Source organism: Magnolia sinica, chromosome 6 (assembly GCF_029962835.1).
Source record: "Magnolia sinica isolate HGM2019 chromosome 6, MsV1, whole genome shotgun sequence".
NCBI classification, from domain to species: domain Eukaryota; kingdom Viridiplantae; phylum Streptophyta; class Magnoliopsida; order Magnoliales; family Magnoliaceae; genus Magnolia; species Magnolia sinica.
Window position 1 is genome coordinate 15094746 of NC_080578.1, and position 24696 is coordinate 15119441.

General features: G+C 39.3%; 1 protein-coding gene across 6 annotated transcripts; it reads right to left on the minus strand.

Annotated features, from left to right (window-relative positions):
- Positions 1-780: 780 nt before the first annotated feature.
- LOC131248360 (UMP-CMP kinase-like) lies at positions 781-24670 on the minus strand. 6 transcript variants are annotated; one of them, XM_058248622.1, is made up of 10 exons: positions 24229-24670; positions 22176-22229; positions 19661-19715; positions 18930-19047; positions 18662-18818; positions 17358-17438; positions 17142-17249; positions 14707-14772; positions 7934-8123; positions 781-1312 (listed from the first exon to the last, which is right to left on the minus strand). In XM_058248622.1, exons 1-10 carry the CDS (start codon positions 24298-24300, stop codon positions 1185-1187), a joined length of 1029 nt encoding a protein of 342 aa, XP_058104605.1. In that variant the 5' UTR covers positions 24301-24670; the 3' UTR covers positions 781-1184. The 6 variants fall into 6 exon arrangements, with proteins under 6 accessions (XP_058104605.1, XP_058104606.1, XP_058104608.1 ...); XM_058248623.1 differs by having other exon boundaries at positions 19587-19715; positions 24229-24269; XM_058248625.1 differs by lacking the exon at positions 19661-19715 and having other exon boundaries at positions 24229-24243.
- Between the last annotated feature and the right edge of the window lie 26 nt (positions 24671-24696).

The window sequence follows — 24696 nt, forward strand, 5'->3', positions numbered from 1 at the left end:
TTCACCATTCACACATAGAACTCATGCACGGTCTTGCAGTTGCAGCATAAGAGGTAGAGGTTCACCATTCACACAAAGAACTCATGCACGGTCTTGTTACCGGAAATCCCATCCATCCATCTTTGCATGCATGTGAACTGGATAGCATGTAATGCAGTAGCAATAATGCACACGGGCTTCAGGGGGTGGGTTAACAATCTCACACTAGCATACATATAGCTTGGACTGGATTTCTGGTGTTTTCGGTTGCCGCAGCATTACACACAGGTGGGTCCCACCTTTTCAGTGATCTAGACCATCCATAACGAGCATGCCTTGATAGACGAGCAATGCTGGGAAGAAAAGAAAATAGAAAATAGAAAGCCCTTGATCGACCATCCTAGCCATTGTGTCATTTGCCCTGCACATGGATGATCATCTGGACAAAAATAGAGTGGCAGTCCATAATGCAATCAGATGGCTGGGTTGTTCAGAGGAAATTTTTGTTCATGCCAATCCATGCTAGATCTGAAGAAAATGCTGGTAATTGAGAATGAATGTGGTATAACACAAAAACATAAAATTTTCCTTCAGAAAAAAGGAAAACAACAACGACAACAACAAAGTAAAACTACAATTCGTCCATTTCCATGTTTTACCAAGGAATGAGAGAATGAAACTATTTTCGAAAACGCAAATATGCAAACAGCATATAATCAGAGATGATCATTAAATTAGTTCACAGGTTTCTCCCATTTCAGATATTCTTACATATAGCAGACTTAGTAATAATAATTCATGGCAACAAGCCACACAATCTTCTTTTTCTTTAAGCAACAACCCCCCATCCTTTGATTTCCTCAATGTAGCATATATACATTTAAAAAGCAATCAGAAGCTAGTACCAGATAATAATCATGAGATGAAAAGCAGAACCAAGTACCGAAATTTATGCCTATGAAATAGATTGAATTCCAACTGTACAACAGAACCTTGTATACGCCACACGTGTAGCAGTACAGATGAGCCTGTGGTTTTAGTACATAAGGAGGCAGTTCACTGCAACATAACTCAGACCACAAAACTATGGTCTAGTCATGTGACGCTTACAGACACATGTAAGGACTGGCTGCAGTAATAACTACACAGAAGATTGACAAGGTCGATCAGTTCTTTGCAGTATTTATCTGCACACGCCGTAAGCATCATGCATCTATGTTGGGACCCGGATATGCAGGTAAGCTCATTATCCGCTTGTCTACAACTGGACTTCCCAGTGTGAAATGATAAAGGCTCTGGAACTCTGAACCTGTAAGCCCGAGAACATCGTGCACTGCAGAAGATCATAACAAGTTTTCATTACATATATTTTCAATTACCCAATTCAAAAGCCACTGATTATAGAGATATTCCAAGAGATGGAACTATATTTCAAATTGCAGATTATATGCTGATTCAACGTGAAGTATCGAGGCACTCATTTTTTGCAAGGAACGGTTTGCGTTGGTAATGTCAGGCCCAACTGCAAAACCTTGCCAAGCCATGGGATGAGAGGTGTGAGTCATGATATGACTATCCTTCTTGCACAAAATTCTTGTGGCATTAATTTTGAAAGTTAGGTCATCTCTTTGAGTAGGAATCATACAGTGCATCTCGATACTAAACAGGGTAGCCCATGGGATTTATAACAATCTTCTTTTTTTTTTCCCAATTTATGCCCATTAGCTTCTCGAAGAGAGGTTCATCCATTGGCTTCCCAAAGAGAGGTAGGGCTTTTCAACAAATGTCATTTTATTTGAAACGCACATTAATATCAGCAATTAAATTTTGGTTATCATTCACCGCAAATATGGAGTTGTATCAAGCCATATTGCCGTGTGTCGAGCTGTTTCAGCCTACACAGCCATATCGTTCACAGGCGATACCAGTATGTATGTAGTGATTGCATCGGTTTCAGATGACACTATAAACCTTGATCAGTATATAATCAAGAACCATAAGATGATTTAAAATGGAAAGCATCAATCATCATCACAAACTTGATCAATATATAATCAAGATTCATAAGATGATTTAAATGGAAAGCATCAATCATCATCAGCAGCAGCATCTAAGCCTTATCCCAATCAACAGAAATTCCAGATATGTTTTTTTCTCTACACTTCTTCAAAGACTGTCCAAGGAATATCACCCTTCAGGTTTGTAGATCCATGCTTTAGTTTGTGTCACTTGCACATACACGCTAGCTTGAAGGAGGGAGAGAGGTGTCAACTAAAAAAGGATCTATACCCACTGATTACCATGCAGATAAACCCAACAATTATTACCAATTTCATCATCATCATCTAAGCCTCATCCCAACTAATCAGGGTCGGCAAGTTTATCTTGCCTAAATAAGGGAGCAATTTATCATGATTCATGAGGGCTAAGAGATTTTAAGTTCATTCAGGCTTTCAATTTGAACAAGGAGACCCATGGTTCAATGATGTAAAACACTGAAATGATGGTCTTGGAAGCAGATAGAAGCCTAAATAGCACCTGTAGAGGCATAGGCTGTCAATCACTCATCAGCAGAAGCAGGGCAAGCTAGGTTGGTAAGTTGCATCTGGGCACCAGTTTAAGAGTTAAAAAGAGTCTCTAGACTCAGAACTAACTGATCACAATTTCATTACAAATTGAAGCAAAGGGCAGTTAAAGATCCAATTGCAGATCCTGTTGTTTAGACAGAACCAGCTCCATGGCACATCTTGTCTCACAGTTTATCTGATTTGATCAGCTTTATTAGAGTTTATGGCTAAATTGCCATGCTCTCTACGTCGGAATCCACATGCTAGGGCATGGTTCATAACTAGATTAGCACCTCTCAACAGTAGATAGAAAAATCAATGGTCATCCAGTTCATAATTCATATATGATAGGGGCATGCAGTTCACCAAATATCCCTCAAGTTGGAAGACGCTCGCTTGCAGGCAACCTGGCTTAAGGCGATAAGAACAAGGGCTGTTTGGATGACAGTATTGAGTGGTATTAGGATAGATGGAATTGCATTTCGTAATGATTACTAAGGCAAGGAATTGTTGATTGATCCCATGGGCCATTGAATTTTCAAGACAATGTTTGGATAGCCATTGCAAGTGTAATGATTAATGCTACAATGATTACAGTGTATAAGCACTGTTTCAAATACACTTATATTTGACTTTGACCATCAGATGACCCACCCAAATACTACTCTCAACAAATATGTTGGTATTTATGTAATGATTGCATCAATAGATTACAATTCCACATAATCCCGCGTGCCGAACAGGCCCTAAGCTCGTCCATGGTATAGCCAGTACCAAGGCCCAAGCCAATTTCATCTCCTCCCTCTTGGTTAATGCTGTTTGGACTTCTGATAAGGGTTCTATTTGTGATACCATTGTCAATTTTCATTCCACTTTGCCCTCAAGGGAATCTTAGGGCCTGTTTGATTTTCTGGCTCGAATGTAATTACCTTGTAAATGAGTAATCATTATTTACCAAGGTAATTACATGCATCTTTCCCAATGCTGAATTGACCGGTTACTTTTTAAATACTTAAATAGAGGAATTTGTAAAATAAATATGGGGCCCACCATAATGTGTGTGGCTTATCCACACCGCCCATTCATTATGCCAAATGAATTTAAGGCATGAGCCCAAAAATTAGGCAAATCCAAAGCTCAAGTGGACCACACCACACGAAATTGTGAGAATCGAATGCCTACCATTAAAAACTTGTTGAGGCCCTTAGAAGTTTTAGATCAGGCTTATATTTATATTTTTCCCTTATCCATGTCTATGTGACCCTATGAACGGGTTAAATGGTGAATAAACCTCAATGTGGGCCTAGTAAAAGAATCAACTTCCAATGGTAGACAAATTAAGTCCATTGTTTCCTTTCATGTGGGCCAATTGAGCATTAGATCTTCCTAATTTTTTCGGATCATGCCCTAAAATATTCTAATAAAACAGATGGACAACACGGATATATTATATACATTATGGTGGGGCCCATGGATTTAAGTCAACATTTTTGGACCGGTTTTCTAGGTGGAATTACAAACTCATTTTCAAACAAGTGAAAAAGTAATAATTACTTCTTTACCAGGGATTTACCGGGATCATGGAAAATCAAACAGGCCCTTGGGTGCAGGTGAATCTTGATAACCTATCCTTTGACTGTATTTCCTTGGAAGAGGCTGCCAATTTTGAGGCGGATGTTTGCAAGGAGGAAGTTAAGACTGTTGTTTGAGATTTAGAAAGGGACAAAGCTCCCGGGCCGGGGTTTCCTTTGGCTTTCTTCCAGGTTTTCTGGGAGATGTTCAGTCAGATCTGCTGGGCTTCATTCATGAATTATGTCTCTAGTCGCAAGCCACCTTAGATTGGTTGCTCCTTCATCGTTTTGATCCCAAAAACTCAAGGTGTTGAGTGTCTGAAAGATTTTAGGCCTATCAGTCTAATCAATAGTGTCTATAAAATTGTTGCGAAGATTCTTAGCCAAAGGCTGAGAGTTATTCTCCCCAGTGTTTGAAACATCAGTATCGCGTTACGTATCACATCCTTAGGATACAGATATATATCAATTAGTGCATGTGATATATCGTTTGTAATGAGTAATTTATTACACTTTTTGCAAAACATTGGAAAATGGTTGATTTTTCAATGGAACTTCAGGAATTGTTAAAAAAGACCTTAATACACACTTTTAAATTACATCTCAAAAAAAAAAAAAGTGCACATGATAGGTTTCCTTTGCATAGGGTCCTAAGCTATGTGACGTCTGACTAAACTAATGTAACTATATTCAAATTGAATGCGTAAAATTTAGAGTGTATGTGATGATCATTACATCAAACACTTTTAAATACTTCGAAATTAGTCTCAATTGACAGTTGGTTGAAGAGAAATTTTGAAAAAATAATAATATTTTAATAATTTTAATTAAAAATGATTTTTATTTTCCGAAAATTGACAAGGACTTAACAAATCAGTAAATCAGCCCTCATACATGCTTGATTTCATATTTGGAGTGCAACATTGCAAGCAATTTGGGAGAAATTGGAAAATTTTCAAACCCCAACTTTCCCAAATCAGATCACTTGCACTCAAATTTCCTCAAATCGGACCAAATACTCCTAAATACTTCAAAATCAATCTCGAATTTTGAAAAGAAAACATGGAGAACATGAAGAACCAATAGATATCGAAATCAAAGTTCCAACTCCATAAATTTTCACGCGAAACATGATGAACCAATGGATTTATAACCATTTGACACTGATTTAACATAATTTCAACAACAACAAAAAATGGATCATAAATTGAAAATGCTCACTGGATCGAACATGTGGGATATATCGGCACTACCTGTGCATTTCATATTGCACAGGTGGGATACAACATACAAGATATATCGTGGGATATATTAGCCAATATCGTCAATATTTAAAACATTGCTTCTCCATAAGATGATATCCCCATTCTAAAGTGACTTCATTTTCGGAAAACAGATCATCGATAGTGCTCATATTGCCAACAAGTGTCTAGACTCTTGTCATAAGGCTAATAGGCAGGGCATTCTTTGTAAGTTGGATCTGGAAAATGCATATGACCATGCCAATTAGTCTTTCCTTGATTATATGTTGCCTTGTATCGGATGTGGGGCTAAGTGGAGACTTTGGATCAAAGCCTGTGTTTCCTCAGCAAGATTCTCGATTCTCATGAATATCTCTCCATTTGGTTTCTTCCGAGCCTCTACGGGTCTTCGTCAGGGGATCCTCTTTCTCCTTTTTCTATTCGTGGTGGTTTCTAAAGCCTTAAGCAAGATGTTGATTAAGGGTCAATTTGTTGACCTTTTCCAGAGTTTTAAGGTAGCGAATGTTCCCCATCAATACCCTCATTTTTTACGAGGTTGACACATCCATGGCGGACACTCTCGGGAAGATAATCAGATGCTTTGAAGTTCTTTCAAGTCTCAATATTAATCTGGAATTCTCTTGTCAGAAGAGGGGGCTCGGCTGGCTGACATTTTCATATGCCACGCTGGGTCTCTTACATCTTCCTATATCAGCTGGCCTCTATGCATTGGCAAGCTTGCCAAGCATCTTTGGGATTCGGTGATTGAGAAAATGAAGAGGAAGCTCTCACCATATAAAAGCAATCTCCTATCCTTTGGAGGAAGGCAGCCCTCTCCAATCACCCTCTTTATTTCATGTCGACGTTCCGGTGCCCAAAGCCAATCCTTGATAGGATTGATGAACTCGGGAGGGACTTTTATGGCAAGGGTAAATTCCATGTGCTTAGCTGGAAGGAGGTCAGTAGACCCTATGCCGAAGGTGGTGTGAGATTTTGTAGGATTGAAGATGTGAATTCTACCCATTTGGGTATATGGGTTTCGAGATTTAGAGTCGAGAAGGGCAACTGGTGGAAGTCCATTGTTGCTGAAAAAAATGGTTATTCTACCATGGGTTCGTGAATAAAGGAGTCATCTCTTTTCGGAGTGTCTTATCTTTGGAAAACAATCACTCGTATTGTGAGCAAAGTGATTTCTCATGTGGGCTTTACAATATGGGATGGGTCGAGGGTCAAATTCTAAGAAGATATTTAATATGGGGATTCCTCGCTCCAAGATGATTTTCCTTCTCTAGCCCACCTATGTTTTGTTGTTGATGCTTCGATTGACTGTTGTTTCTCGGCTTTGGGAATGGGGATGTTTGGATTCCTCCTTATCGTCAGAACTTGTCTGATTCTGAATTCGATGATTTGGTGTTGCTTCTCTCTCATGCGCAGGGGTTCCAACCTTCTCTGAGAGTAAAGGATTCGCTGGTTTGGCTTAAGAATAAGTCAGGGATCTTTTCGGTGATGTTATTCTACTCGTTCATTGCACAGCACAGGATTTCTGGCCCTATTATCATACCAGTCTTGTCCGGTCTTACAATGCTCCCCCTAAAGTGGCAGCTTTTACGTAGCTTGTTGGCAAGAACAAGATCCTCAACATCAAGAACCTTTGCTAGAGGGCAATGGTGTTGCAAAACATCTGTCTTCTCTGCCTTAGTGACGTGGAGTCAATGAATCACCATTTCATCCATTGTCCATTTACTTTGGAAGTCCGGTCCACTAGTCTATCCTCCTTGAGCATTTCCTGGGTGATGCCCATCTCTATCAAGGGTCTTTCCCTTTCCTAGCATGCCAGTGAGATAGAAAGGAAGGGTAGGTCCAGATAAAGAGTTGCTCTTCTCGTTGTTCTTTGGTCAATTTGGGGTGAAAGGAACAATCATTGTTTCCATAAAATAAGTGACCCTTCAGCGGGGGTAATCAGTCAGGTTGTTTTGTATATTAGGGATTGGGTGCCCTGAAAGGGTGGTTTTTTGTTTTTCTTTCCTTTGTTTTGCTTTATTGTTTTGTTTTGGCCTCTTGGACTTCAATAAAGTGCATTATCTTTAAAAAATATATTTGAACTTTTATTGTTTGAATGGGAACTCTTGCTGTATTTTCTTTCCTAACCATTTCTTTGTTAATTGTCTAGTGGAAAGTTCAGGTTTTCCATCAGGGAGATTTTTGGCGCATAGACCATTCACAATGGGGCCCATAATAACAACAGTTTGAATTCCCAAACAATGGGCCAAACTTGGACAAACTAAAAGCCAAACAGTACTATACAATCTCCAGGCCCAAGCAATGTATAATACCTCATTTATCATCGTCTCATCTCATGTAAAGGCATGTTATCTAGAGGCACTTTCTAACACTAACAGATTAATGTAATCACTGCACCAGTGCTTGATTTGTTTGATGAATAACGAATAAGTTGGCCTTATGGAACTTCCATCATCATCCTCTCATTCCTCTCTCATATTTATAAAGCTTGAAAAGCTAGCTTGCGTTTTTTAGATTTGGGCTCAAGAATTTTAGGAAAGGGAAAACAACATACCCGCATCATCAAAGTAACAACCGATTCCAGTGGCAGATATTCCAACCGCATGTGCCTCAAGGTACAACACTTGACCGAGAATGCCAGACTCCCAAAACAACCGGGGGTACATCCAGGCATCCTTCTCACGGAAAGTCGGCTCGAAATGAGCAACCATGCCAAGGCTGAAGCAGCCGTCGCTGGCAATGTCCTGCATTTCATGAAAAATCAAACCAACATTAGTATGCTTACAACCATGTGGAAGTTCAGCATCCCCACTAGCTATCAAAACCAAAATAACCCTGGGAATTGATCCAATGAGCAGTGTTGTCAAAATCCTATGATTTACGATTTGAGTAGAATCTTAAGAAAAAATTATTTGAATCTCACCTTGAATCCCTTTTTATATGAATCCTACGATTTACGATTCAAATCCCAAATTTACAATTGAAATTATATTTGTTCTCTTCTATCTTAAGCTTCACTTGGCTTCATTTTATGTTTTTAAATTTGTAGGGGCTATAAGAATAATTTAGAAAAGGTAATTTATTTTATTTTGTTCTATAAGAGATTAAACGATATATATATTCTCTTCAACGTTAAATCATGGAGCTTTTTTTAATGATTTCTTACATGTTAACTGGTCGAAACACCAAATCGATGTATGACTTATCAAGAATGTTTTTATGAATGGTTACGATCATGCTGATTTATATGTATTGTGGAATGATAGTTAGAAATCAATCTTTTTTTGTCAGTCTACAGCATTCAAGAAAGGTAACAAGAACATAAATACTAAAGGATCCTTGCATGTTTTTTAAGGAAATTTTCTTTAAAGACAAAAAATAAAGGAAAGATGAGAATCCTTTAACACTATCACGACATGGTATTACTTCGTGAATATTGATGACTTTTTATTTTTTCTGATTTATTTATATTTTTCAATTTTTTAAGAAAATCATAAAAAATAAAAATAAAAAATAAAAAATAAAAATAAAAATAAAAAACTTATGATTTATGATACGATTTGCAATTCGATACGATTCGAACCCAATTACGATTTGTGATACGATAACAATTTTGACAAAATTACCAATGAGACGTCATCCTTCACCAATCCTCCTTGGAGCATATGAGTTACCAAATATCCAAGTCTATTTAGCTACCACACCTACATTGAAATACACAAAATGTCGAATACAAAAAGGAATTCCTTCAACACAGATCCTCCTACTAAGTTTAAAATCTAAAGGAATTCATCAAAACAGCCATTGCCTCAAGAAAATCATTGTCAGAAACCAAATTACCTGATGGCATGACAGTCTCTTGGAAAGCTCTTTACAATCACCTCTTGCAAGTCTATAGAGAGGCAGCTCCGCAGGGCAACCTTCTGGTTTCTCCCACTTGAATTCAGACTTCATAGCCCGCTTCAAGCTATCAAAATGTCCTTCATTCCTCACCAAGAAATACAAACCCATTGGTAATTCCTTCACTCGATGAACGAAGAGGACTGCATGTATCTCCGAATCCCACAAAAGAACCCGATAAGGAAATGCCAACTGCTTTCCCTGCTTCTTGGAAGAGCCCGAAGGGAGACAATGCAGGAGAATCTGATAGAAGGTCCCTCTCTCCATGACATGAACACCATCCATATCGACGGCACTCCTCCGCTTCCTAACAACTTCCCTCACCGTCAAATCCTTGTAAGAACCCTCCGAGAAAGAGCCATTGCTGCCTTGAAACGGCACGGCAGAGAATCCCGCTTCGATCGTCAGAGGCTTCTTCACAGCCTCTGCCGTCCTGTAAATGATATCCCAACACACATGATCTTTACTGAGAGAATTCGGGCTCCCATTCCACTGGAGAGACGAGAACAATTCAGCAATTGCAGCACTCAAATCCGTGTAATTGATAGTAAACCCCTGCGAGGAGCTGGGAAACACAAGCAATAGGCAATCAGGGTGCTCCAATTCCAGCTCCGGTAACCGACCCTTGATCGGTTGGGGCGGGATTTGAAACCCGTGACCAAACCCCAACCCCATAACCTTCTCCAAATCCGAATACCCCAGACCGTCAAGCAGCTTAACATCCCATCCGAGCGCAGCAGCGGCGAAAGCAACAGCCGCGATCGCATGGCCAACATCATGGTTGCAGTAACGAAATGCCCGCTCGCCATACTTCCACGATTCGCGCCAGAATATGGAGGAGAGGCCGACGAGGAAAGAATTTTCAGGGAAGAAGCGGCGGAAGAAGGAGGAGGCGGACGAAGAAGGTGGGAATTGGGAACGGAGCTCAAGGGAATGTTGCTTGGGGGCGTAGTGGGAGACGAAGGGAGAGTCGGAGAGGGGAGGGAGAGAGGGGGAGATGATGTAAGCTTCGGTAGGGTGGAGATTGCCGCTGCTGGGGTTGACGCGGAGAGACCAGGTGGAGAAGCCAGTGGTTTTCCAGGCGGAGAGGGAAAGAGAATCATAGAGGAATTGGGAGAGGGTGGAGAGGGAAAGGGGTTGGGGAGGGGTAGGGAGAGAGTGGAAGAGGGAAGGGTAGAGAGGGTCACTTGGTAGGGGTGGGTGGGGAGGGAGGTGTTGGAGAGGGAGAAGAGGTGATGGAGGGTAGAGACGGAAGGGATTGGGTTGATTGGCCCAGTCCAGGCCGTGGGGCCCACGAGCATATTTGTTGAAGGAGTGCTTGGTTTGGTTGTGGTATTTGAGGACTTGGGAGAGGTGTTGCTGTTGTTGTTGTTGTTGTTGCTGCTGTTGTCGTTGTTGTTGTTGTTGTTGTTGTTGTTGTTGGAGATTGGACGACATGATTTTTGTTGAGGTTGTTCTGGCGATGGTGATTGGGAAGAAGAAATGCGAAGGATGGATTGGGGAAGAGATTCGAGAGTGGAAATGAATTAGCATTTTTTAATTTTTTACTCTTTCGATATTTCTAGTTCTTTCCTTTTGATGAGGTGTTTGTTATTCGTGAGAACGAGTTCGATTCCTTCTTACTGGAACTTTTTGAATGAGCGAGATGTTTTCGGCGGTTCGGCGCGAGGAAGGTTTGACGGGTCGGGTGTTGTGTGAGATCACAGCCATTCGTCAGGTGGGGCCCACAGTCGACATGACCCAGCGCAAGAGCTGGGCTAGTCCCTCTCGTCGGGGGAAGCCGCAGGTAGTTGCTGCATACACACTTGCGGCCATCTGGGAATACTGACGGACCTATCATCTTGGATCAGCGGATGTGCAGAGTGGTCCAGCATGATGAATGGCAGGGATTTTGGCACACGTGAATAGCTTTCCTTTTCAATCAAGCGTCAATTAAACGCGTTACATGCTGGCACATGTGCCGTATACGTGTGCCTGACATGAGAGCTTTCCATCTGATGGGCCTACCTTGTGAATATCCTGGCAGGCAGGTCCACTCTGAGTTCCAATGCATGATCCAAACGGACTGCCAAGATGAAACTTGGCACCTGCTTCATCATGATCAGGTCCGTCAATCTGTTGGAACAATACATGGCCGGTCTGCGTATGGATATCATATCCTGACCGCTATGAATGCCCAGTGAGAGTTAATCAGCCCTTGGTAAGCTAGTGATAGTATGGCCAACATAGGAAGCTTTTCTTATTCTCTTGACCATCAAAACCGTTCAAGTGCCACATGCTGCACGAGATGGACCACCAATCGAAGGGCCTACAGTCCACCAATGAATGGAGAAACACGGAAAGGATTGGCCTACAATCCATAGGTGGAGCCACATTGTCGAAGCATTTAGGTAAAAGCATTTTGATTGGCGTATTTTAAGGGCGTATGCCATTGCCTGCCAAAAGCTGCATGGCACCAATCACTTATAAGTCTCACCAGTCCAACACGACGAGTTTTGCCATGTCTGGACTGAGTTACTCTCTGCAATGAGTTTAACCGTGGCTTAGTTGAAATCCCATCGAGTTTATCGGACTCAGCCGAGTTTTGAGTCGAGTCAGCAACTTTGAAATTGCAGCAACAATAATCTAACTGCGAACTATTGATTATTCTGTTAGGAAGAACATCCAAACAGGCCCATTTTTAAGCTATGGCCCATTCCAAAGAGCTGGCTCATCAACTAGATGGTCCACATCAAGGGACATTGACAGTTACTAATGGGTGCATTGGTTAGCTATGACAAACCAACCATTTGTCAAAGCAATATTTCAAGATTGTGGCTGCTCTGTGCCCAGATTAACCTGAAATAGCAAAATAGCAACAAATCTAGCAGCTATAATGCAGAAGAGACCACCAGCCCAATGGATAGACGTGGGGCCCACAATGCATACAACTTAAACGTGTTGGATCCCACTGCACGATCAAATCCCAAATATTTTTATGAAAACATTTTTATAGTATCAAATCCCAAATCTCTCTCTTCTTTTCTTTTTTTCCTTTTCTTTATCATCTTCCATTAATGGCTTCTTCCTCCACCGTGACCTATCCTTACCCATCTTCTCTCAACACAAGCGATTTTGTTTCCATCCAACTTGCCCAAACCAATAGTAATCTGAAAACATCTTTCCTATATTCCAACATGAAAGTTGAATGAGAATGGCCAATTAGACAGCTGCTTGTCTATTAACAGTTCAACCGATAATCTATTTCTGGCAGACTATTGGAAAAACAATTTCTTTATTTTTACATACAGTTGCTCTCCAACCAACCATAAGCTGGTAAGTACATCCTATGACCTAAAATGGAAAAAAAAAAAAAGTATGTACCATCAGTGCCAGCTCCAACGGTAGAAACTGTAACATGGGAACAAAGGATGTTTCATTGTACTCTCTCATTACATGGAAGTTAGAAATGTTGTGAAAATGGCAGCTCATCTGAACAAGGTATCTCCAAACAGATGATATCGTTTCCTTGCTTATTCTGGTCACTTCGTTTCCTTCCATTCAATCAGTTGCTGTACAAAAGTAAGTACTGGAGTCATTGGCCACTGCAGAACATCAGCATTGGATGCAATAGTTTCTCACTTCAAAAAGCATTCATTATAGTCATCAGAAACCCACCAAGTTCATGGATGTTAAAAAGTCAAAAATAGAATTCATTGAAAGTTAGAGCATGTAGACAAAAGCAACAAAGAAAAGGATGACTCAATAGACAATAGCAACCAAGCTGATTTATACCCCCATTGAAAGTGAGCATGTTTGCAACGGTGTCTAGTTGGATGGGTAATAGTGTCACATTCATTGAGAACCATCCACTAAGAAACATCAGATTCATGAGGGGTAGAAGCTATCGAAACCCAATTTCCATGATATTATATTGCTGGCTGATTATACTTTGTTGAAGGAACAAGGACAGACTATTTTGTCTGGAATATGTTTTAGTCATTTCATGTTTAATCTTTCTGCTAAAGATAGTTTGAGCCCATACCGGTAGAATTTCATGTTTAGTTGGTAGAATTTCCTACCTCTCGGTTTCCTAAGAATCAATACACTGTTATGCTTCATGTGTATATGCTTCGGATGATCAAGGAGATTGGGCCTAGCCCATGAGGAGGCTCAGAGACAAAAAGTGGCTGGATCCCAGGCTAGACGAAATTTTCACTAAACTGGGTAAGAGATCATTATGCATCCTACAACTTTGTGAATGATGGCCCTACTCTTGGAATCCCCAGTGCAAAAAATATGAATATAAAACAAAGAAAAATTAGGTATATGCTTTTATAAATTTTGGAGGTGAACCAAGAGGCCCCTTGAATACAAGGGAGTAAAAAGCTACAATTCCAAAAGCTCCCCAGAAAGAATTTGAATTTTGCAGAGCAACCATCACACGATGATTTTGCTAGAGAGCTGATCACATGCAAGCGCTATATGAACTTTCACACAGGCCACATCTTTCTCCCAAACACGATACATGCTGTAGGGTATTGGACCCACGCAAAAGGTGGGCTTCACCATGACGATCACCTGGAAATCAAATCAGGCTAGTCCACTCTTTGACCAGGCCCCACAGCCAAAATCAATGGACAGCCAATGGTCTGAGTCAATGCACAGATATGGCCCACCTAATGAGTGGATTGGCCTAATGTTAGTGCTAGGTGGTCTAAATGGAAAGGATCAGGTTATCTATTCTGCATGTATGACATGGTGATTGGAAAGACAAGGCTGTATGTTTGAGTGCACAGAGTGGTCCACTCTTAGTTACAGGATCCTTCTCACTAGGTACTGCTGTCGCTTCAGAGTCTTGCTCCCGCTGCTGCTTCTAACCTATTTATACTTGCTTACATTTTGAAAGAGATGCTTCCCCGCTCCCGCACCTGAATTTTTTGCTGCTTCGCTTCACGCTTTGTGCAACTATAGGCCCACTCATCCAGTAGGCCCCACTGTTGAAATCAATGGAAACTAGAAAGTCGATTGTCTGACTCAATGCACAGATCTGTGATGCCTGATAAGTAGCTCAGCCTTAATACAGTGCTAGGTGAGGCCGACATTTTCAAGGATCTGAATCCCTACACTGGTGACCTGTTGGCAGGAAAGACAAGGCTATACGTGGAAGTCTGCATACAGTGCCTGAACATGATCATTTCTCACTTCTTTAATAGTCAGCTCAGTTTCTTCACTGCCACTAGTATCCAGACAAATATAATAGGTATGATGCTTAAATTGTAAGGTGTCCTATGATCTACATTAAGTACTTTAACCCCAACCATTATACGTCCCCTGAACGAATCAGAGAAGATTACACATTCCAAACCACAAAATATAAGTGAGTAGGTATATACTACTAGTAGTTAGCAAAGGGCCAGAGAACAGTCCTAGAAACAGTAGACATACCTTGTATGCAGCAAATATCGGCCGAACCTTTTCAAAAATCTCATCTACATCTCCTACCGCATTGATCTGTATGAATTGATGGTCATGATTAGAACAACTGGAGTTAAGGTCAATAAAAATCACTTTTCCAGTTGATACATGAAATTATTTTGAAAAGCTCCCCTATTGGTTCGGATAAGGCTTAGATGATCATGATGAAGATGATTTTAAAAAGTTAAAAAAGAAAAAGACCATAGATTTGGTTTCTAAAAATTCATCATGCTTCCCACAAAAGTAAAGCATGCAAGCCCGGGATAAAGATAATTAATTAGAACACTACGAAGTCATTTTCTCTGAAGTATATAAGCACAGCAGAGAGAAATATGCCAACTTCTTATGAGCAAAAGAATTCAATCCTTGCACTGAGTTGTCCATACAAAATGCACTCTATATCATGGTACTGAAAATATTAGCAGGCAGATGGATTGAATAAAAGAAGAGTCGGTCAAACATCCAAGCTCCAAACAATAGCATGCACCCACAATGGAAACCATATGCCACCATGAATCTGATGTTTATAATAACAATCATGCCAGCCTCAAATCCAAACGTTAACAACTCATGCATGTAAGCACAGGCATGCACTCACATACAAGGGAGAGTCTACAAGTGCACAAAAGGTTAGGGTAACTGGTAACTGCATCTTTCCACACTTCATGTAAGCAACATTCACATATCTGCATGGGCAGAAGCATCCAACAGCAAGCTGATGGCCTACACTAGTTGGTGCCAAAATTTATAGAGTTGAAAAAAAAAAATTTAATGCCAAAATGAAAAGGTGTAGGGCGGTGAAGAAAGTAAACAAGGCAAAGTAAGGATTGCTACATTCCTGATTGGTGAAGGGCAGTGAGGCCTAAACAACAATGGTGATCAACCAAAGATATTGCTGCCCATTAGTTTATGTGATCTGGTAAGGGAAACCCTAAAAACAAAGAATGAAGATATCTTTTACGGGGAAACCTTCAACAAAAAAGGACAATAATAATTAAAGAAATTGGATTCATAGTCAAAGGTGAGACAGGTGTCAGTAAAGGTGCCTAGTAGACAAGGGATACAAAAACGGTTATGTAATGATATTGGCTTGGGCAGTGTTACACGATACAGGTCATAACGGCCGTGTCAAAAATTTTGGACCAGAACAGGCGCATAACAATCCATTATGCATGTATACGTCCCCTTTTGAGGGCTGTTTTTAATTTTTCCCAATCCATTTTTTTCTCTTTTTAACATTTTTGCTTCTTGCGACTATTTTTAACTCATTTTCGACTAGATTTGTGTTATTTTTGAAGATCAAAACACAAGATTTAAGCCATTTTTGAAAAATAGAAGATCCAAGGCAAATTTTAAAGAAATTTTTTTTTTTTTTTTTAAAAAGGTTTTTAAAAAAAATTTCCTAGCTGCATATGTATTGGTTTAACATTATCTTACCAAATAGACCTAATATTGCTATATTTGTATTCGATTTGGCCATGTTTGTATTTTTTTTTTTCATTTTATGTTAGTTTTATATAATTTCCAGCAATTTAAATTAGTTGTTATAAATTATTTGAAGTATAGATTGTTCAAATACATGTATGAAGTTTAGATCTACATGTGCATATACTAAATCAATGTTTTTCATCTATTTTTCTATTTTTTTGGTATTTTTGTAATTTCAAGTTATTTTTTAAATGAATAGTGATAGATTTTTTTTAAGTATTTTCTTCAAATTTCTTGAGGAAAATGATGTCAAATCCAAAGGAATATGCATTGGTGGAAAGAATCCCATGGATTGCATGAATTTCAGCTCATTTGGGAGCATGCTAGTGGTCCCAAATCGGTCAAACACTATTCATCTAAATTTATTTTATATTTTTTCATCAAATTTCTTGAGCAAAATGGTGTCAAAGGGTTAGAGATATAAACTAGTGGGATTAGTTCCACATATTGCATGAATTTTGAGCCATTTTGGAGGAATTCGAGTGTACATTGACCCAACACCATTCATCCGACTTTAATTTTTAATTTCTTTCCTAGATTTATATTGAATCATTTATATTAAATATAGGCGTTTTGAGGTCAGTTAAAGCCTCTCACTTAATAATATCATCAGGCGACTCGAGACAACATTCTTACTAAACAATGACTTGTTACACCATCATAAACATGCTCACAATCAGAAAATACATATTTGGAATCCTCTCATTTTTTCTGAATTTTTCTAGTATTTTTTCACAGTTTTTTTTAAAAATAATAACAATAATAATTCGACCATTTTGGGGCCATAACAGCAGTTACGGCTTGTAACATAATGTTCCAACAACTTGCCATTATTGTTATTGAATACCTTTCCAGGAGATCAACACAACCATGAATTGTAAAGCAACAGAATTCGAGATTATAGCTCTTCCAAATACCTTGTGTAGTTTTCCCTTTTCCGCGTAGTAGTTGATAACAGGAAGGTTTAATCTAGCAAAAACTTCAAGACGTTTCTTAACTGTGTCTATATTATCGTCAATTCGTCCCTGGGTAACACAATGGCCAATAGCTATATTCAAACTGAAATCAAGAAAGCTCCCTGAAACTAGAATGAGAAGAAGAAAAAAGTTATATTCTTTCATTATAAAAACAACCTGATTACGGCTTAGAACCCGTTTCACCATCTCTTTTTCAGGACAGTCAAAGAAAAGCACAACTTCCGGTTCCATTCCCATCTGCATTTGCAATCATATAATATTCACTATACTTTCTTCTCCTTTTTTGGAACGGAAAATACTCACTGTACTTCAAATCAAAATCACTAAAACTGTATATGAGAAAATAGTTCACAGTGAACAAAATAATCAGCTAAATGTAATAACAAGTTATGTGAGTTTGGCCCACTGGGTTATGAGAGCATAGCATATGACAAGAGGATCTAGGTCATGGTTCTAAATATCGGTATCAGGAGGTGTACCGGTCCAGCCGAAAACCGATACAATACGAGCATAGCATAAAAATATCGGATTCTATTGGATCGTATCGGCAAAAACAATTAAGCCAAAGATTATGAAAGATATCAGGAAAAAAAAAAAGGGGAAAATGAGAAATGCAACAATCTTTTCTTTTCTTTTCTTTTTCTTTTCTTTTTTTTATTTTTTAAAGACATTGTGGTCTATTAGACCATTTTTTTGATAACCATGTTGTCTGTCAGCTTGACATGCTGAGTGTCAATCAAATAAGTCCTAATTGAACACAAATCAAGGATGATCTAGTGTATTAGGGTCATTACATTGAAATAGAACAAGAAGAAGCAAAAGGGGAAAAAAATGAAAAGAAAAAAGTGAGAGTTTACCTTTTTTACCCCGATTTTCCCAAATAGTCCGTTCTGCTTTGAATCATCGAATCCCACTCAAATCATGTGTTTTGATCCCCAGAATAAGGACATTTGGTCTAAAATAAGTTTCTAAGCTTCCCCCAATGTTGAAATGAAAAAAGAACAGAAAAATGAGAAGAAAAATCTAAAGAGGGCTTTTATGGCCTTATCATCCCACAGAGATGGCTGATTCATGAATTTTTCTTGGGGACAAGCCAATACAGTTTGCATTGTGTTTGACCACAGTTGATACAGCTATATTGGCTGACACAATTCATATATTCCAAGCCATGACATGGTATTATTTGGAAATCCAAAATGAGGGTTACAGCCTACCGGGCAACCTCACATCCAGCCTTAAGAAGATTCTTCAGCAACACAGAGACACAGACACACGGATGCACATGCACACCCACACACCCGCAGACAGAGAGATCAATGAGAACTACATTAATTCCCTGGAGTATATACAATGCAAGTCTCAACAAATATTCATAACAACGATCCATATGACAACATGATTTGAATATCGAAAAATAGCTTTCATCAACCTCTTTCACAAAGAAATGAAGAGCAACTTACAATCCGTTCAAATGCAATACGATTTTCATCACTTCGTGGGAAACCATCAATGAGAAACTTATAATTCTCGCTTGATTCAATAGCTCTTTGGATCAACTTCACTGTTACCTCTGACGGAACAATATTTCCATTTTTAATTATGTCAAGGATCATTGCTCTGAAGACAAAATCATAGCATGAGTCAAGATCATCTTTGGCAATAACCGTGCATGCCAATAAAAAAATAAAATAAAACCTAAAAAAAGGACCACATAACTATCATATATACCCATTTTCACTGTTAGAACTAATCTCCTTCCTCAAAAGATCTCCAGCACTCAGGTGCGTGAATCCAAAGGTTTCCACAATCTTTTCACATTGTGTACCTTTCCCACAACCAGGGCCACCTGAAAACAGAGGCATAAATACATTTCACAAGCCGACAAAGCTGAAAATATGCTCACAATAATAGAGATCTCCAGGTATAAAAGCAAGGCATGCTTGCTAGTACACAATTATTACTTAATTGTTGCCTTCCAATTACTTCCCAGAAAAACATTACAAGAAGAGAGGAGTTGAAGAAAGAATTTCATGTATGGAATGTAAGGCAAACTCCAAATGATTTTAGTATAAGATTGTGTTCAGAGGCTATCTGGTAAGGTATCCATGCACATTTTCATCCCAACACCAGGCAACCCCTGCGAGAGACGTCTCAACAGGAGGCCTATTGCATTGCGGGAATCTGCGCCAAAAATCAGGATGAAAGATTTTTGGAGGATAACTCAACCGGCTGTAGTTAGCTGTCACTAGCAAGCTCCTTCAATACCAAGATCAAAAAAAAAAAAAAAACTTTTCATCTTGATATTTATGGTGGGATACCCCATGAACAGAGTTCATCTATTGCCCATGGGACCACCAATACAAAGATGAAAAGACACCAACGTACCTTGTTCTTCTAGAAACCAAACTTTGCCTTTACACATTAAGTCCTCTGTATCATGAAGGAATTATGGTGCTTACCTAGTACAAAAGTTATGAATGGGTTTTTCTGTATAGAGGAAATTCCGTCTTTCACCTACATCCAGGCATATTGCTCATCAAAGTAAAATAATGTGACTTAATCAAGTTTATAATTTTGGGCACTCCCTAAATGAATGTATCCATGGAGAAATAGAATCGCATTTCACACAGATCACCGCATCAAATAACCCATCTTTTTTTTGAAATGACACAGAACTTTATTGAAACAAGAAGACGAGCTACAAAGCTATGGAAGCATTACGGAATAGGCCGCTAACAGCCAATGCTGAGTGGCCCTCTTGTTACTCCCTCTTTTGCAAGAGAAGCAGCAATTGCATTAGCATCTTATGAGAAAAAGGGGAAACAGCTCCTGGGTCAATACAACACTTTCTAACCTCAGCAATGTAAAGAAGATAAGACCCAAGGGCCTGACATCTTGGAAGAAACCCAGTTAATAATATTCTATGACCCATCAAATAACCCATATGTATTAAAAACATTATAAAACAATTGTGACAAAAAAGCCTCGACAATAAGGCCGAGATGCATTAACATGCATCTTAGCTATGTCTAATTGCCCAAGCTCTAACATGTAAAATCCATATATCCCCTTCGAACAATGTAAACAGCACAAGCTTTTTTGTGCCATATCCATTAAAAAGCATCGTCAAAATGGATACAGCATCCTGCATTCAGTGGTACCAGTAGATTAAAGGCTCAAAAGAGTGGGAATCCCACTACCATGTGGATTGACGCAATTTTTCTACCGTGTGTACATTCCCATAATGATGGTGCTTTTCTAAAATCAAACTTTGTTGTTTAGCATCTTGGACTAGATGAAATTGTAACTGCTGCAAGGGGCTACATAATGAGTGGAGTAATGCACCAAGCGAAGAAGACCGGAACCATCTGTTTTGTGATGGTCTCGTAGCAGAGAAAGTTTGGATGCACTTCAGCATTGTGTTACTGTTCGGTGTTTCTTTCTATGTAACTAAACAATTATGAAGCACAGTCAGCAATGGCTTACATTGGCCAAAGATGCCAATCCATTCATGATTCTTAGCCTGTTGGTCCCTTATGTTATCATATAGGAGATCTGGCTTGAATGTAATAGAGGCCGGTATGAGGGAGAGTCAACTATATCTGGCAAGTTGTAAGAGTTATTAGCAGTTAGTTAAAGGGGAGTAGCATTTAGAGGTACCATCCTCTCCTCTCATTCAGGTATGCAATTAGAAACTATTTCATTGGCTCATATTGGTATCAAATGTATGTCTGAGAATAGGAAGCAACTGTTGTTGGTCAAGTGGCATAAACCTCAATGGGGATTGATCAAGCTTAATGTGGATGGGACATCAATGGAGAGTCCAGGCCCAGGCAGAGATGGTAGTAAAGGGACCAAGATGAGAAGTTTTCATTGGTTTTGAGTCTTTTGACCACCGTTTTGGTGTGGTAACTGATATGGCTGCTGAAGTGAGAGCAATGTTGATTAGTTTAGCCTACTGTGAGACATTAGATCTGTCCAAAGTGGAACTTGAGAGCAATGTTCTAAGTATCGGTATCGCTACAAGTTTCGCTAGCCAGGGATATGGAAACAATATCGATATCACTAATAACCGGAAATGCAGGGAAACATGGGAAAAACAGTGGAATTTTCAGCGAAACTTTAGGAGATGTTAAAATGTACATATTTGCATATTTAGAAATTAAAAATAAAAATAAAAAAAATGCAAAAAGAATGCATACATAACAAGTTTCCATTTAATGGGGCCTTAAAAGCATGTGTTCTTGTAAAAAATCAGTCTAACCATCCCATCCAGCCTATCTAACCATCCAACATTCCATCCAAACATTTATTGATATTGCAAAAAATCAACAACACATGATATTTCACCAAGAAATCATCAACAATTGTAAAGGAAACGAAAGATTGTGGTCTCAATATCGTGCATATTGCGTTATCGATAATATCGAGATATTATCGATATTATCAATGACAAATTGAACACTACATACAAGTTGAGAGTGACACCAAAATTGTGGCAGATGGCATCATGAAAAATCAGAAACCACCTTGGACAATGTGGTATTTTTGGTGGGACCTAAAAAAGGAAGTTGAGTGGTATAAGCTCCAAAATACCTGACATACATATGGAAGGAAATATATTCCAGATGGATTGGCAAAGAAGGGGATCATGTGCCTGAGGAAAAAAGCTTTTTGCTTGTCTAGACAAGTTGCTGAAGGAAAATAGAGGGCTTGTATTAGTGGATAAATTGGGTTACGGAAGTTTTAGAAGTGAATGATTTGAGTAGGTTGTAAAGTTTGGGTGGGTTTTTTTTTTTTTTCTTTCACTTTCATAATGCATGAGGGTTGTTTTTTGAGACGTTTGGCTAAAAAGTCCCCCTTTTTATGTATCCTTTTCTCTTTAATCAGTAAAAAAAAAAAAATCTCAATTGCAACACATCACTAAAATCCAGAAGATACATAAGAAAACCCCAAAATAAAATAAAAATTTACCGGATTCACAATCTCAGTGGTGAATACTTCCACAAACTTCAATCCTTGTGGTGCCTGCAATAGATATCCACAAGCAACAAATTAAAGGCTTGTAGTGTTTGCAGAAAAGAATGTACAAATATGGAAACACAGATACAGCCTTAGGGATCCAAATGATACAGCAATGCCAAACAAAACAGCTAAATGTGCATTTGGAGGTACTCCAAATCATCAGCTGTCTGAAGTTGGTGACAAAACATATGGCTGTCCATCCATCTATGCATGTGAGGCAGAACAGAAATCGGAAACCACATTAGGTGGATATCATTTTTTATAATACCAGCACCGATTCCTGATATTGATTTGAACACAATAATCAGAGTAGAAAACAATCTAATGTGACTTTCTATTTCCACCCCGTCCAAATGCATGACGAAAAAAATAGCCATCCATTCTACCAAAATATTCAAGCCATTTGTTGTCCAGGGCACATCCAAACGCAGCCTTAGCTTCTGCAATTATAGCAAAGCTAGCATGACAAACTACAGCGCTGATTCCTGATAATGATTTGAACACAATAATCAGAGTAGAAAACAAACTAATGTGACTTTCTATTTCCACCCCGTCCAAATGCAAGACGAAAAAAATAGTCATCCATTCTACCAAAATATTCAAGCCATTTGTTGTCCAGGGCACATCCAAACGCAGCCTTAGCTTCTGCAATTATAGCAAAGCCAGCATGACAAACTACAGCACTGATTCCTGATATTGATTTGAACACAATAATCAGAGTAGAAAACAATCTAATGTGACTTTCTATTTCCACCCCATCCAAATGCATGACGAAAAAAATAGCCATCCATTCTACCAAAATATTCAAGCCATTTCTTTTCCAGGGCACATCCAAACACAGCCTTAGCTTCTGCAATTATAGCAACGCCAGCATGACAAACTACAGCGCTGATTCCTGATATTGATTTGAACACAGTAATCAGAGTAGAAAACAATCTAATGTTACTTTCTATTTCCACTCCGTCCAAATGCATGACAAAAAAAATAGCCATCCATTCCACCAAAATATTCAAACCATTTGTTGTCCAGGGCACATCCAAACGCAGCCTTAGCTTCTGCAATTATAGCAAAGCCAGCATGACAAACTAGAGCGCCGATTTCCTGATATTGATTTGAACACAATAACCAGAGTAGAAAACCATCTAATGTGACTTTCTATTTCCACCCCATCTAAATGCATGACGAAAAAAATAGCCATCCATTCTACCAAAATATTCAAACCATTTGTTGTCCAGGGCACATCCAAACGCAGCCTTAGCTTCTGCAATTATAGCAAAGCCAGCATGACAAACTACAGTCAATCTTGCTCGAGGCTTCAAGAGCCAGGGCATCATAACATCCATGGTCAGCCTCTATTTGACCCTCGAGTAAAGCCAAGTACCACCTCCCATTTCAGAATTTTCACAACCCAAGTTGGCAACCAGCAATCCTCAACCTCAAGTATTAATTTTCAATACAATAGCCATAGGCCAGTACATTAAAAGGAGGTTGATTTATGCGCTTCCTTCAAACAATCTCACTGTTTATCATCTCAATCTGTCAAAAGACTCAAAACCCACCAATTTGCTCTTCCATCAATCATTCCCAATGGAATGTTGCCATGACCATTTTTAAGGTAGGATGGCACGACCGCATTAAAGACAAACCACCCGCAAAATTAAAATGAATAGACGAATTGACTTGTCCCATTTCATCACTTTCGATCTGAGCCATTCCCCCTACCTACGTTAGCTATAATCAAGCATCGGTCCTGCCCGTCCATCGAATGACAAAGCATCGCTCACAATACATGTCTGCTTCCGTTGGTGCTTCGTAAATTCTATGTAGCTGCTAACATTTTGGAATTAAGTTGTATACTAACAACTACAGACATCGATTTTCCCGACCCGGTCATTTGAACGGAGATCTAAGCTAACCTTTTCAATGGTAGAAGACCTGTCGCAGCATTGATTCATATAAGCGATCGCTAATTTACCAGTCGTGCAAGGGTTTTATTTATAACCTGATGAACTTGAAGGAGAGATGATTTGCGTGGGTGAATGCAAGAAGAAATGAACGACAGTCGCCTCCACATCTCTGTTTTGTTTTTTTGTTTTTTTTTTTAGTTTTTCTCTCTTTCTTCTTCGCTAGCTTTGGCTATGCTTGGATTTGTTGATTATCTTTCAGCGAGGCGATCTGTCGAACGTCTCACCTGCAATGAGCTTGTGGTTAGTTGTAGCGGGAAAGACGGGGATGTAAGAAACATATATGAAATGAGCGGTTTTGGCGGTGGAGAGAAAAGGGTTCTGGAAGCGTTTCTTTTATGAGTGGTGAGCAGAAGATGCTCGGAAAGTCTCTTTCTAGCCATGCTCCTAATCCATGGGCGCGACTTGGCTGCGAAGTGCGAACCCGAAACCAGCCACTTGGGTGCGACCCTGACCGTAGGTCCCACATCGATGCATACGCTTTATATCCACGCCGTCCATCTATT